Source organism: Lepidochelys kempii, chromosome 4 (assembly GCF_965140265.1).
Source record: "Lepidochelys kempii isolate rLepKem1 chromosome 4, rLepKem1.hap2, whole genome shotgun sequence".
NCBI lineage: Eukaryota > Metazoa > Chordata > Testudines > Cheloniidae > Lepidochelys > Lepidochelys kempii.
In genome coordinates this window covers 123,056,174-123,071,217 of record NC_133259.1, presented here as the reverse complement: position 1 = coordinate 123,071,217, position 15,044 = coordinate 123,056,174, and the positions used below count along the sequence as shown (strand labels likewise).

General features: G+C 42.1%; 2 protein-coding genes across 5 annotated transcripts in view; one reads left to right on the top strand and one right to left on the bottom strand.

Annotated features, from left to right (window-relative positions):
• Window positions 1-9,631, bottom strand: part of NELFA (negative elongation factor complex member A) — a 35,477-nt gene extending 25,846 nt beyond the window's left edge. The window contains exons 1-3 of one of the 2 annotated variants that reach the window (XM_073342736.1): window positions 9,318-9,631; window positions 1,817-1,988; window positions 349-510 (exon numbers count right to left, since the gene is read on the bottom strand). In XM_073342736.1, coding sequence (XP_073198837.1) covers window positions 349-510; window positions 1,817-1,988; window positions 9,318-9,569 — 586 coding nt within the window. In that variant the 5' untranslated portion in view covers window positions 9,570-9,631. Of the gene's footprint in view, window positions 1-348; window positions 511-1,816; window positions 1,989-3,960; window positions 4,538-9,317 lie in introns of those variants that run through there. The other variant, XM_073342737.1, reaches the window with a different exon arrangement.
• LOC140910820 (NELL2-interacting cell ontogeny regulator 1-like) overlaps window positions 9,146-15,044 on the top strand; it is a 33,127-nt gene continuing 27,228 nt past the window's right edge. Inside the window, exons 1-2 of one of the 3 annotated variants that reach the window (XM_073342738.1) lie at window positions 9,146-9,597; window positions 10,959-11,089. In XM_073342738.1, coding sequence (XP_073198839.1) covers window positions 11,052-11,089 — 38 coding nt within the window. In that variant the 5' untranslated portion in view covers window positions 9,146-9,597; window positions 10,959-11,051. The remainder of the gene's footprint in view (window positions 9,598-10,958; window positions 11,090-15,044) is intronic. The other 2 variants (XM_073342739.1, XM_073342740.1) reach the window with 2 other exon arrangements.

Here is a 15,044-nt window from a genome sequence, read left to right as displayed (position 1 = left end):
CTGATGAGTCTCAAACTGATTGCTAAATATAACCACCAAAGAATCTAACGTTGCTTTAAACAGAGAAAAAAAAAAAAAGCTTTTTCAGTGCCTTCAAATCTGAACAGCATTTAAATTACAAAAACAAGACTAGCATATTAATATGGTGACAGCCAGAATGGCTTCACTAGGCTTCGTCCTGATCTTCTGCACTGTTGTGTATTGTGGAAAACCAGTCAGCACATATTCTTGTAAGAAGGGAAGATATGATACGTGTTCCTGTACTGAAGAACAAGACTGAATTCTATGCCTGCCTTTTACAATCCTATTTGTAACTGTATCTGATCAACTAGCTGGTTTACTACTTACATTTCTGCAAGAGTTCTGCTCGAAGAGTGGCACTTTTGGGTTTTCTTTTCAGCTGGAAGTGTTTCACTGGGGGAGTAAGTGGCCCAGCTAGTGTTGTCAAGGCATTTTTGTTTAAGTACTGGCACTCCAACGGCAACATAGCTGATGTTTCACATTCACTTACTGTGTAAAGAGTTAACATAATGCATGTGGGTAAAAGGACCTCTTGCACAGATAATTACAAGACAATTTTTATATAGTTTGTGCAGGTGATTCTTAACTTCAGAGTATTTATTCAGACCCCGAGGGAAACTTCTGTTTTGCTCATAATCACTATTCCAGAAACCTGCCAACTCTAGCTATATTATAGGAAGTAACCCTTCACAAGGATTTAATAAAACAGGAAATATGTTATTTTTAAGATGGCCACGTTAGATTTGTCTAGTCAAGTGTAAAGTTATTTTTAAAGTATTGTACATATTTCAGTACTCGGGAGAAAACAGCTGAAGATTAATTCTCAGAAGCTACATTTAAAAAAAAACACAAAAAAACAAACAAAAAATAGAAAACCCAATCTGGCAGACCACAAAATACCGAGAGGTAAAGATTTCTACCAGCAAATGATCATTCCTATTTTCAAGCATGATGCAGTTCTCTTTCCAAGGAGTTTTTCTATTACTTTGCTGCATCCTGGCTTCTACAACCATTTCTGTCCATTACATTCGGTGGCTCTTCTACACTTCCAACTTTTGGGACAGTTCCTGTTATTTCATGAAGACTGGTACTGTATCACTGGTAGCAGTAACTATGGGAGTACTAGCATATACATGGCTCAGGCATTTTAACTGCCTTAGTCTAGACTACACTAATGCTCTGACTGCTGCCATCATCCGTGAAGCTGCACCGATGGGACACTTCCTAAGAACTGCTAGTATAGTTGCAGTCCATCTGTATAGCACAATGGTTGGTTCTTTGAAGTACAGATGTACACGCTCATCTTTAATGAGGCTCAATACAGGGGTCTGTCCACACAAAGCTCACTGCTTTGGGATCGGCGTCTTAGAGAGAAAGCATAATATCATGCTTTCGAAACTATGAACAAATGCACAGAGCCTCTCTCCTAATGTAGACAACCCGAAGTCCCTTGAAGATTAGTAAAAAAAAAAAAAAAAAAAAAAAATGCAAGACAGGAATAAAATGTTTAATTTATGATCTTTTAAAAGTTTATACAAGTTTAATCAAAAAGTAATATTTATTAAATTATACATCAGTTTTATTTCATTTCAGGCACTCCTTACATAGTTCTACTGCCTCATGTGGAACAGTTCCTGTGGCAAAGAGCTGCTGAATTAGACCCACATTTATTGCTTCCCATTAGACTCAAACACATAGGGTGTAATCCTTGCCTCATTGACTTTCACCCATAGTGGTTTGAATGCAAAAAATATAAAATATGCAGAGTAATTTTAGACAACAAATGATTGCTTACCCTTTTCCCTAAGTTCTCCTAAAATATCTTGAACATTGGGATTCTGTTCTTCAAGATCAAGGTTAAGGGAGCCAGTATCTGGAAAGGATTTTAAAATATCAGCTACCATTAAGACCCAGGGGTCTGAATCCAAGGTAGCGAGCTGGATAATTTCAGTCAGTGCACCTTTCATCTAACAAAAAAGAGAAAAGAAAATCAACAAATTGGAAACAATTCTAAGAAGGTTACTTTGTATCTGGAAATATTTTCAGAAACCAGCACAAACATGCACAATATTTACTTCCTGTGGGGAACCCATATATTGTGTTTTAACACAGTTAAAAAGACCTTTAAGCCATATGTCCAGAGTCATCTTTTTTGTTACAGAGTGCCATGAAGAAAAGATGATTTTTAAAAACTTATTTCAGGAGGTTCAACTGGGGAAAAAGTCAAAAGATTGTAGAGGGGGAAAGTTTATTTCAGCTACTAGTCAAAATATCTATTAGTTCGTAGCATAAATAAATAAAAATAAAGAAAATACAATCATCTCACTGAAATTACATATTGACATTTGGTTTTAATCATTATACTTTATTCACAGGTAGCTCAATCCCTGAGAGAGTTGAAAATTCAGATTTAAAAACTTTTTTTAATGTCTTATTTGAACGTTAAAAATTGACTTTTTTAAATCTCTCCAGTCTTTTGCAGAGCTAAGATGTTGCTTTAGGCAGCATGTGCTTACCAGAGCACAAGAAAAAAATAGAGTCAACATAAACTGTGTGACCACTATTAAGACATATTGGCAATACACAGTCCTAAGACTAAGGGTTTTAAGATGAAGTGCAAGGAAACTAAGAGTTAATATTGAGACATGGCCCTTTCCATATCCCATTGTGATCACATATTGCAGTACATATGGCACAATTTACACTGTTTTCAGGAATCCAAACACAATGAGACAATCAAGGAGAGATCTTCATCCTTAACTCTATATTTCCTTTCTCTTATTAATTTACAACAGGACTTTTGTTATTTGAACATATTTTGCTTTTTAAAAAAAAATATTACACCAAAATAGTAAATTATTAGATTATATCCCAGTTCTCTCTTCCATTTCCAAGCATCTTTAGACCTCAGAAATAAAGTCAATGGTCCTTTTGATTTTGCTGATTATATAGTGATCCCCCTGCTCCAACACATACACCCTAAATTACAGAAAGCTAATTTACGGTCTTATTTATGCTGTGCACAGAAGTCTCCACAAATTTCTAATCCCTGCTCCCCTCAAAGCCTCCCTCTCCCAAATCTTCACAAGAAACAGTGCTTAATTTGTAATGAAAGAGGTGCTGGGGCTCAAACAATTTTTTTTACTTTCATAACTGATGCAGCAAGTGCAGAGGTGCCAGGGCTATGAAATGCCAAGCCTAGAGGTGCCAGACTCAGCTCTGACACAAATTAAGCACTGCAAAAAACCCAGTGTCAGCCTAGAACTGAGGGGAAAATGGCAAAACGGCCAAATTGGGCTTCCCCTCCATCAGAAGCTGCTTCCGCTATATTTTAAAAAAGGAATGAATTAAGCAATGGGAGGGAAGAGTATGATACTTTGACCTCTCCAGTCCACAATACAAATTCTAGAACTTGAATAGGGATTTTCAGGGATTGTAAGTGTGAACACAGAACAGTCAATAATGCTTTCAGTACGTTTGAGTAATATGGTAAGAATGATAGACCCTGACTAAGCTGTCTATATTATGATTCCCACCAGTTTTAACACTGGTTCAGCTGACCTGGTGGTAATTTTTTCCATACATTTCCTCAGTGTCAACATCTTATGTCTCTTCTTCCCACCACTCTGTTAGTGCTTTTTCTTCAGGCTGCTTTCTACATATAGCCAAGCATCCTCAATGCCCTCTTTTATATTCCTCCTCAAACTCCTCTTTTCTCTAGTTTTGCATCAGGAAGACCGCCACTGGGCTCTCTGATCCCAGGTTAAGTTAACAGATCTGGCAGTTAGAAAAATATGTATTTATTTGCAAACTGAGCATATATGATATGCAAGTCAGAGGCAACAGAATCGCACATGCCATTTTTACAGTTACTTTTCAAAGCAGAACTGCATTCCAACATTGTTAATTTCATTATGGACCGAATCTTGAAATCCTTACTTAGGCAAATCTCTCATTGATTCCAACGAGAGTCTTGTTAATCATAGACTTCAGGATCAGGTCCAACATAGTTTGTCAGTTGTCCTTATGGGTCTTTCCTAAAACATCAATGTTTAGCAAAAATACTTTAAAAAAAGGAGTGAAATTAGTACCTATGGAAATGAGGAGTTAATTACATTTTGTACAGACAGCCAAAAATATGGCAAGGCTTTAACTTGGACAAATATCACTATAAAGATTAACATGAGAAAAACCAAACTCATTTTCACTAATAACAAACAGCCATCAGCATTATAAATAATCATAGCATTTGGGAATGGGAGGGAAGGGACAAGTTATTGGCAGCAGACAAGAAAACCAGACAAGAGCTCCAGCTTCATCCAAGTAGTTCCTATTAATTTGCTTTCCACTTCTACCACTAATGCAGTGTGGATTAAATAGAATTATAAAGTGGTTTTACTACTGGCTAAAAAACCTTAACTGTTTTTAATGGTTCAGTGTCCATTAAGAAGGTGATGTTGAATAGGAGTCCACAAAGGTCTATTATTAATCAGCATTTTCATTAATCTGAAGAATGGAGTGGAGAGTATATTAATATCTGCAGATGGTAAAGGTCAAAAGGATCAAAAATTCTCTAGTGACAAGGGATTAAAATACAGTATATATTTAATAAAATGGAAAAATGGCCAAGTTCAATATAAAATCGGATTCAATAAACTGTAAGATAGGAAATACAAGAGAGGGCCAGGGAAAAGTAAAGGATGACAAATTAAGACAGATAGTGATTGTCTTACATGCAGCTCAAAGAACTAAGGTGGCATAATATACCCCCCCTTACTCCGGTGCTTTATACCACCACTTCTAGTGTGCAGGGAGCAGACAACTTCCCACCCATGCAGGTGGATGGGGGCAGAGCCTTGACTCCGTACCCTTCAGTGTAGTTATGCTAGTGCATCAGGGAGTGCAAACAAGACTCCGGTTTAGACAACTCTCTCCCAGGGTACTCCAGGGGAAGCACAACACCACATTGCCCAAAATGCAGGGCATAATGACACAACCTAGCCATAAAGGAGTAAATGCAATCCTGGCAGAAAAATGCACATGCCACTATGGGTCATGTTAACAGGAGTATATTGTGCAAAATAAATAAGGGTAATTATTCCTCTGAACTCAGAACTGCATTGAGCTTTCGGTATCATTTCAAAACTCTGATTAGCTGCAAAGGGTTTAGAAGAAAAAGAACAAAAGGTTAGGGAAATAAATCCATTAGGGAATGGTTAGGAAAGCTGCCACGTTCAGCTTAGAGAAAAGCAGTACGAAGGATGAATTTAACAATTGTCTACAAATACACAGAGATGTTAAGAAGACAGGCACCAATTATTCTCATTAGTCAGTGAGGACAAACAAGTAGTAATGGGTTTATGGTGTGGTAAGGAAAATGTAAGTTAATTACCTACCCGACAGGAGTGCTGGAAGGATTAATTCATTAATACTTGTAAAACACTTGGAGTTCCTGAATGAAAGGTACCAAGGAAGTTGCAAACTATTGGGGGGGGCGGGGCGGGGGAGCTGAACACTCAAGCAATGGATCAAGCTGTCAAAGAAGGTTTGTGAATCACCTTCACTGGATATATTCTTAGATAGACTTGACACTTCCCAGAGAGGTTTAGGGATTAAGAATGGACAAGTGACCATCAAAAATCCTTTTTAAACCAAACACCATGTATTCTATTCATCCCAACATACACTGTAGTCCAGAAGTGGTTTCCCAATTATCCTGTTCCACTGTTAACCAATATACTTCACACAGTGCTCATTTTAGAAGGATGAAAGATACTGTCTCTTTAAAAAGCCTATATTCAACCTACTATCCACACAGCACAATATAATTTGATGTTTAATACCTTTAGTACACATGATACACCAGTTACACACACTGTACACACCATTCAGAACCAACAAATGCAACATTGTTCCTAATCTCATAACATTTTCAGGACACCAGCTCAATGCTCTGAGTCCTAACACCTGATCAGTGCAGACATGTACATGAGGAATAAAGAAAAACATGCAGTACGCTAATGAAGTCTAATCACACTGAATCTAAGTCATTTTCACAGGTCAATTCAACTCATAATACAAACTAATTCAAAAATCAGTCTGAATATACATTAAGACTTTTCACTCTTAGCTAGCCACAGCTCTCTTATATTAAAATAATTTATTATTATTAGTTGTTGTTAAAGGATGACATTGTGCTCAGTGCTGTATCATATATAAAAATGAATACTGTTCTGGCCCAAAAGACTAAGAAACTGTAAGGTTAATGCTAAATAGCAGCTGTTACTTGTTTTAAAGTCATCCTATAACAAGTGTGATTGTAACACTGTTTAACGTGACTTCCTAAGCATCATCATTTAATTTGAGCTAGTTTATTATAAAACAATGCACTTTTGATGTAACAATTGTTCCTTCTCAATGAACTCATCACTGAATTCCCTTTGGTTAATAGCTTTGTTCCACTGGGGTACTTTATTAACAATACAAAACTAATGCAAAAAGTTTTGGGATTCGACTATACAATTTTTCATCTTCAACTGATTTTACCTATATAATAATGATTTTTTTTATGTTTAAGTTTTAAGTGGGTGAAAATGGAGGAAAAAGGTCACGTACCCTAGCAGTTTTAACAGATCACAAGTACTCTGAAAAGGGACCAAAAAATTACATTGTGCAAGTCTCTCTCAAGAGCAGGCTTGCTCAGTTTACAAGTCAAACGATAAAATTTGTAGCTGCTAGCTTCACAAACTCCATCTAGAATCTGAAAAAGCCAGCACTTCTGCCTCTGTCAATAACACCAGTACAAGTTTCTATATTCAGAGCTTAGCTGGCCGTTTTGACAATACATGAGGTAGAATAGAAACTAGCTCACTCTTCAATAGTTTGAATGAGTCAGCAAGGCTAACAAAAGTCAAAATGAGTGAAGTGACCTGCCAAGCCTAATTAAATTTGGATTAATTTTAAAGCAGTATTTTAATAAAAAGTATCTCAGAAGTACTGTTCAGATCGATGGCTTTGCAGCATTTCAATGGATTATTTTACAGTGTCACTTGAGCTGCAGCTCCATCAGTTTGAGACAAGAGCCAATCAAGTGTTCTCCATGAAGAGCCCCAAACTTTTTAATTCACTCCTCTTGATCCAAAATACCTCCAATGTGGTAACTTTCAGGGAACACAGCGAGTCCCATTTTTTTACCTAAGCTTTCTGGGGCTTTTGCTAACTCTGGGTGTAATGAGAGCTGGGGTCTTGATATAGAGGGATCATGTGCGACTGGGGTGAGCGATTCCTATTTTCTGGTTTTGGGGAGGCCGCTTTATTTTGTTGTATTAGTATAATTGAATTTGTAATGTAAGAAAGATTCAGAGGTGGGACAGGCACTTAGCAAGCAGTTACAGTATGTCTCAAAGATACACAGGAAGTAGATATGCTAAGAAAGCGCCTTTTTAAAAACAGACTGCAGTGACACATAACTCAGTGAATGACTGCACAGAAAAACCTACAAGAGCCACTCTGAGTCACACTACTCTGAAACCAATTGGTTAAAACACTTGATGCTTTGCATATATCTCTTTTAGGACATTTGGTTGTAAATTCTCGAGGGTGCAGTGTGCACTAATCCAGGTTATTTACAATTTCCCCCGCACCGTGTTTAGAACACTACTATCACACCTCAACAACAAAAATATCCTATCTGACAATGGCATCCATAAACATGAGTCTCTTGCAAACTGCACATCTACTCGGAAAAGGTGAGACTCAAGCTGAACCTGCACGCTATCTGCATTGGTGTTGTCAGGAAACAGAACAATGTCGGCCATGAAGTAGAGTGCAAATTCCTCAAGACTCAAGTTGTGGAAATGTATGCTCCAGAATGCCCTCCCATTGCAAAACTATTCCCTCACAAATCAGCAGCTTCCTGACTTCCAACTCAATGCCACTTCAAAACACCCCACTCAGACTGTTACATCCTCCTACCTCCAGTTAGCCATGCCAACTCTGATTTCCTAGCCCCTAGACATTTGAACTTCAACATCCCTCTCCTATCCCCCCTAGAGACCCCTGCTCTTTCCCTCTCCGAGTTTCAGCACTTGCTGCTGTCCTCCCTAGGGTAAGGCTCTTAGGCTATGTTTACACTACAAGTGCTACAGCAGCATACTGCAGTGCTGCATTATAGACCAGTGATGTGCAAATGGGGCGGGGGGGGGGGGGGGGGGGGAGAGTTAGGCTATTCCCTAGATCGGTGGTTTTCAACTTTTTTTCCCTGCATTTACAGATTCCTAAAAAGCGTCAAATGGAGGAGCAGACCCCTTTGGAAATTTCAGACAGTGTGCGGATCACAGGTTGAAAACCACTGCCCTATATAGTTTGCTCCTCTGGCCTACTTCCAAGCACAGGTGCTGGCCCAGAGACACAATCCCCCAGAAGGAAGCCACTACACTAGCAGTTGTACCTGGTGAAAGTCTCAGGTTCATAACTCATCAGCCTAAAGATGAAAAACAACCCCTCCCCCAACCATGTTTCAGACAAGAGGGCAATGATGGGACTTTTTAAGACTGACTGTATGGCACCCACATGGGTGCCACACACGAGTAACAGTAATGATTGCATTTTACACTTTCCATTAGGAGGGTCTCCGAGCACTTGACTTTCATCACAGATTGAAACCTCAAAGTACTGGCTAAACAAATAATACTAAATGCCTAGATCTTACACAGCACTTTCATCAAAACAATACAAAGAAGGACAGTACCAATACCCCCATTTTACAGATGGGCAAACTGAGGCACAAAGGTGGGCCAGGACTTGGCCAAGGTCACCCATCAGGCCAGAGGCTCCCAGGCCCTGTGGATTCAAGGCCAGCGCTCTCTCCACTGAGAGACACAGGTCTCAGTGGGCTGGCCACTCAATCCAGAACAGCTATTTCAGTGTAAACTGGGGAAGCTGGTCGGGCTGGCGGAACTGGGGGAGGGCTTGGCAGGAACACATGGCAAGGACCCCCTGGGAGTGGATGTAGGGGCATTATGGGTTATAACTGTGTGGGGGCCAGACCAGGCAGGTACTGAGTGTAACGCCCCGGGGGAGGACGGGGGGGCGCAGTACTGATACCCCCTCCCCCACCCGGGGGTGTGTCCAGCAGGCGGGGGCGAGACTCCGCGCACGGCTCCTCAGACGCCATTTAACGGGGAGAGGGCGGGTACCGGCGCCGTCGCCACACGGGGACGTTTGCCGCCCGCCCGCCCTGCCGGGCCGTAGCCCCGACCTTCCCGGCTCCTGTGCAGCCCCTGCCCTGTTCTCACCTCATCCACCGCCCGGCGGGGCAGGTGCAGCATCCCCAGCAGCAGTTTGAGCTTGACGGCCGAGGAGAGGCCGTGGAAGCAGAGGCGGATGTTGTCGATCACCGAGGCCGTGAGCAGCGAGGCGATGCTCGGCGGCGCCCACAGCTCGTCCGTGGAGCCCAGCTTGTTGTGCAGCCACAGGCCAGTGTCGCTCTCCCGCATCGACGCCATCTTGAGAGCGGGGCGAAAAAAGAGGGGATTCTCAGCGGGCATTTTATGAAGACACCTAAGCGAAGGGAGGGTGAGGACCCCTTTGGGCTGCCGTTTCGTTCGTAACCCAAAATGGCGGCGCCCAGTGGAGAAACTCCACCATGGGGGGGGCAAGGAATTCCGTAATCTAAAATGGCGGCGCCCTGTTGGAGAGGAAGAGCCGGCTCTTGAGCAAATCTCCTGTGATGCAAAATGGCGCCTCTCTTCCGTATTGCAATATGGCCACCCCCTGTTGAGGGGAAGCGTTACCGACAGACTGGCTTCCTACCCCTCTCCGCGGGCTGGTTGTGTCCCCAATGCTCCCTTGTGGTAGTAACGGGCCACGGGACGGGTCTGAAGGTCGAGCGTCTTGGAGCGCGCCCCTCAGCCAGACGGAGCAGCGGCTCTGAGCCAGGCCCCTTCCCTGTGCCCGCTCCCTCTGCCCTTCTCTCTCCCTCATTCATTTCTTCCCCCTTCCCACACCTTCACCTCTTGTCTCCCCGCCCCTCTTCTCCGTCCATCCGCTCTCCTCCTTCCTCCCACTTCAGCCCCGCGCCTCACTGGCCAGTAGCCAGCACAGCTGTTGCCCGCCAAAGCCCAAGAACTCTCCGCTCAGCCCTGCGCGGAGCAGCTTCCCCGCGCCCGGGGCTGTGCTCTGCCCATTGGACGGTACCGACCGTTTCTGACTCGGTGGCAGCCTGTTGTAGGCTAGAGCTGGCCGGAAAAGTTTGCAATGTATATTTACTTATATAAAATATTTAAATATTTTAAATATATATAAGACTTCTCCAGTCTCCAATCTCTCCCCCCACCTTCTTTTGACCAGTCAGCCCGATGCTCTAATCTACACCCTCCACTGTGGTGTCTGGGCAACTCACTTCTTTGGTCCTTAGTTTGTTCCCCCTCTTTTCTTCCTTTCAAAACAACAAACCCAACCTGCCACCAAATTGATAGATGATGAAATCAACTTGCAATGCTGTGCTTTGACGGAAGCAAAGTTAACTGCCTTTTTCATCATCTCCCCAAAGATTTTAGTGGGGGGGGGGGTGATGGTGACAGGAGGAAGTCATCTCCGTGTTCACACCAAAAGCAGGAAAAATAGTCTCTGCAGGTTCAGGGCCTTATAAATACAGCTTAAAATGCTTATTTTAGTATAGCAATAAACTAAATTAAAATAGGGGAATCTTTCTGGGCATGGCTGGAGACCATGAATTTGGTGACCCTGCCACACTTAAGGATTTTGTATCTGCAGATTTTGCCACCTCACAGTTTACCTCTTTTTCCAGACCCTTTATGAATATATTGAACAGTATTGTTCCCAGTACAGACTCCTGGGGGACACCGCTATTTACCTCTCTCCATTCTGAAAACTGACCATTTATTCCTACCTTTTGTTTCCTGTCTTTTAACCAGTTACTGATCCATGAAGAGCCTTTGGTGAGGGAACTTGTCAAAGACTTTCTGAAAATCTAAGTACACTATATTCACTGGATCCCCCTTGTCCACATGCTTGTTGGACCCCCTCAGAGAATTCTAGTAGATTGGTGAGGCATGATTTCCCCTTTTACAAAAACCATGTTGACTCTTGCCCAGCAAATCATGTTCATCTATGTGTCTGATAATTCTGTTCTTTACTATAGTTTCCAACCAGTTTGCTCAGTACTGAAGTTAGGCTTACCCGCCTGTAATTGCTGGGATCGCCTCTGGAGCCTTTTAAAAATATTCATGTCAGATTAGCTATCCTCTAGTCATCTGGTGCAGAAGCAGATTTAAATGATAGGTTACATAACCACAGTTAGTAGTTCTGCAGTTTCACATTTAAGTTCCTTCAGAACTCTTGGGTGAAGACCATCTGGTCCTGGTGACTTTTATTACTGTTTAATTTATAATTTTTTTCCAAGATCTCCTCTGACACCTCAATCTGGGACAGTTCCTCAGATTTGTCATCGAAAAAGAATGGCTCAGGTTGGGGAATCTCCCTCCATGAAAACCGATGCCATGAAGACTGATGCAAAGAATTCATTTAGTTTTTTCACAATGGCCTTAAGGGGGATAAGTGCGCCTTTAGCATCTCGATCATCCAGTGACTCTGCTGGTTGTTTAGAAAGGCTTTCTGTTTCTTATATACTTACAGGGTTTTTTGTTTTGTTTTGTTTTTTTTTTAATATTGCTTTTTGAATCTTTGGCTAGCTATTCTTCAAATTCTTTTTTGGCCTTCCTTTTTTTTCACACTTCACTTGCCAGAGTTTATGCTCCTTTCTATTCAATAGAATTTAACTTCCACTTTTTAAAGGATGCCTTTTTGCCTCAACTGCTTCTTTGACTTTGTTTATCCACAGTGGCACTTTTTTGGTCCTCTTACTACATTTTTTAATTTGGGGTATACATTTAATTTGAGCCTCTATTACAGTGTCTTTAAAAAGTTTTCATGTAGTTTGCAGGGATTTCACTTTTGGCACTGTACCTTTTAATTTCTGTTTAACTAACTTCCTCATTTTTCTGTAATTCCTCTTTCTGAAATTAAATGCTACCGTGATGGGTTGCTGTGGTGTGTCGTCCCCGTCCCCCCGGATGTTAAATTTTATTATGCTATGGTCACTATTACCAAGTGGTTTAGCTATATTCCCTTCTTGGACCAGACTCTGTGCTCCATTTAGAACTAAATCAAGAATTGCCTTTCCTCTTGAGGGTTTCAGGACTGGCTGCTCCAAGAAGCAGTCATTTAAGGTGTCAAGAAACTTTGTCTTTGCGTTGTGTCCTGAGTTAGTTGAAATCCCCCACTATTAGTGAGGTTTTTTTATTTTTGTAGCCTCTCTAATCTCCCAGAAAATTTCAGTCATTATCACCATCCTGGTCAGGTGGGCAGTAGTATATCCCTATTGCTATATTCTTACTATTAGAGCATGAAATTACTATCCATAGAGATTCTGTGGTACAGTTTGGTTCATTTAAGATTTTTATTTCCTTTCACTCTATGCTTTCTTTCACATATAGTACCACCAGTACAACCTATTCTGTCCTTCTGATATATTTTGTACCCTGGTATTACTGTGTCTCATTGATTATCCTCATTCCACCAAGTTTCTGTGATGCCTAGTATATCAATATCCTTATTTAATACAAGGCACATTTAGTTCACCCATCTTATTATTTAGACTTCTAGCATTTGTATATAAGCACTTAAAAATTGTCACTTTTTAGCTTTCTGCCATTATGGGATCACACCTCTAGTCCATCACATGTTGTGCACTTGGACAAATCACTTAACCTTTGTGCCTCTGTTGAGTGAAGTTTTTTACGTGTAACTTCCTACCTTTAAAAATATTGAAAAAACAAATTTCATCATGTGGTCATGTTGACACCCACATGGGTCATCGGATATGTAGGGCTATTTACAGTGACTCGAGTGTGAGTGAAAATCTCAGGGCAGACTGTTAGGAAGCAGGGCACAAACCCCAAATTGGCTGTGGCACCAGCTACCAGGGAAGGAGCCTCGGGGGGGGCCTGTGGCTGCTCTAGCAACCACCAGGGGGCACCCCGGGGTCAACTGCTGCCCTTGGGGCTGCTGCTCAGGCATTCCCCAGGGCCAGCTGCATTGGCTGCTGCTCAGGCGGTCCCTGGGGCCGGGTTCCCTGGGCCTCCAGAGTAGCAGATGGGGTGGGGGCCGCTCCAGCAGCAACTGGTGAGACTGGCTGTGGGGCCACCTGAGTGACTGGCCCCAGGGTCAGCTGCTTGGGCGGCCATGGGGACAGCCACACTGGCTGGTTGCTGCAGAAGTCATGGAGGATACAGGAAGTCACAGAATCTGTGACTTCCACAACCTCCGTGGCAAACACAGAGCCCTACACATAAGTGAGCCAGACTGATTCCTGCTATGTATTTGTCAGTGTTCTACTGAGACACGGGGACTCTGGCATGAGCTTGCACCTGGTTTGCCAGCATCACACGCACTGTTGGAACCTTTAGATCTATAACACAGACCTCTGCGACTTGAGCTGAGGGAGAAACTGATAGCAGTAGTAGGTGTCATCATCAGCCCAGTAGGAGATGGGATACTTTGCCAGGAGGTTTCACAAATCTTTGCTGGCAGCAGAGGAATGGTGAGTCTCCGGAATCTTGGTAATACCATGCCAGACTCTGGAGGGGAGCTTGCTGTGAGCACAGTTTCTTTCTATCCTTTCCAAGCGGGATCCCTTCTGCCCCAACCCCTCTAATCTGTCCTTGTTCCAGTCCATGTCCCATTCCCCTTACCTAGCCAGTTCCAGTCTTCACTCCACTCCTTAGGCTTTTTTCCACTGAATGCATCCAATGAAGTGAGCTGTAGTTCACGAAAGCTTATGCTCAAATAAATTTGTTAGTCTCTAAGGTGCCACAAGTACTCCTTTTCTTTTTGCGAATACAGACTAACACAGCTGCTACTCTGAAACCAGAATTATGTTTGATTTTTTTGGCAACAGTATTACATTGTTGACTCATATTTAGTTTGTGATCCACTATAACTATATAGTGAACCTTGGGTTCCATGCCAGCTTCTGGAAAGGCGTGTCCTCTAGTTGTCACAGACCCTTCTGCCCCTTTCTCTCTCCCCACAAAAGACTGACCCCTTTGCCCCTCTCCCAGACCCCTCTCTCTTCCCCTAACTCCCAATCCTAGCCTGGACCCTGGGTTCCTTGTCCCAATCTACCCCATCATATGGTTCTTTTCCCTTCTGGATTCATTAAATTGGTTCCTCCTCTTTGTTCCCTGGGTACCAGAAGAGAGACAGTCTGCCTGCCCTCAGGACCACAGAAGAGCCCAAGCTGGAAGAAGCAATTGCAAAGGAAGTCCTTCTCAGCCCCAGTACCCAAGATGGAGTATGCTCAGTTGGTATATTCAAAGTTCTGTTGGCACATAGAAGCTGTGAGGGGATGGAGCAGGTCCAGTACAGACAGATTCTTCAGAGAATTTAGCTGCCAACCTTTTAACAAGTCTGGACTGAGAATTTGTGAGACGAGAGTTTTTTTTTTCTAAGGCTTATAACTTGGCCAGGGTTTCTCATGGAAACATCCTTGATACAAAGGCCAAATTTCAAACCCCTTCTCCAAAGCATGGAAGTGTAAGAGCATTTCAGCAAAATGATTGTATGAATTTTTTCTAACATGGACAAAACAACACATTTTCCCCTAGTTGGTTCTCAGAAGCACATGGTTTCAGCAAAAATAGTCTAACTAAATTCAGCCTGAGGCAGACAATTGACATGGAAAATGTCAGCCCAAGTGGTTAAAGGCTGGCAAAGTTATAAGCTCCTAATAACAGCTCTTATGATGGAAAGTGTCAGGGTACCTTAAGTATAAGACTTGCTATCTGTGCCACCAATAATGAACAGTAAATCTGAACCTTGGAAAAATTAATCTTCAAAAATGTATTTCAAATGCTATACAGCATTTGTTGTTTTAAATGAGTTTTTCCAGTGGTCCATACAGCTGTTCATACATGTTAGACTTATTGCAAGAAATGAAG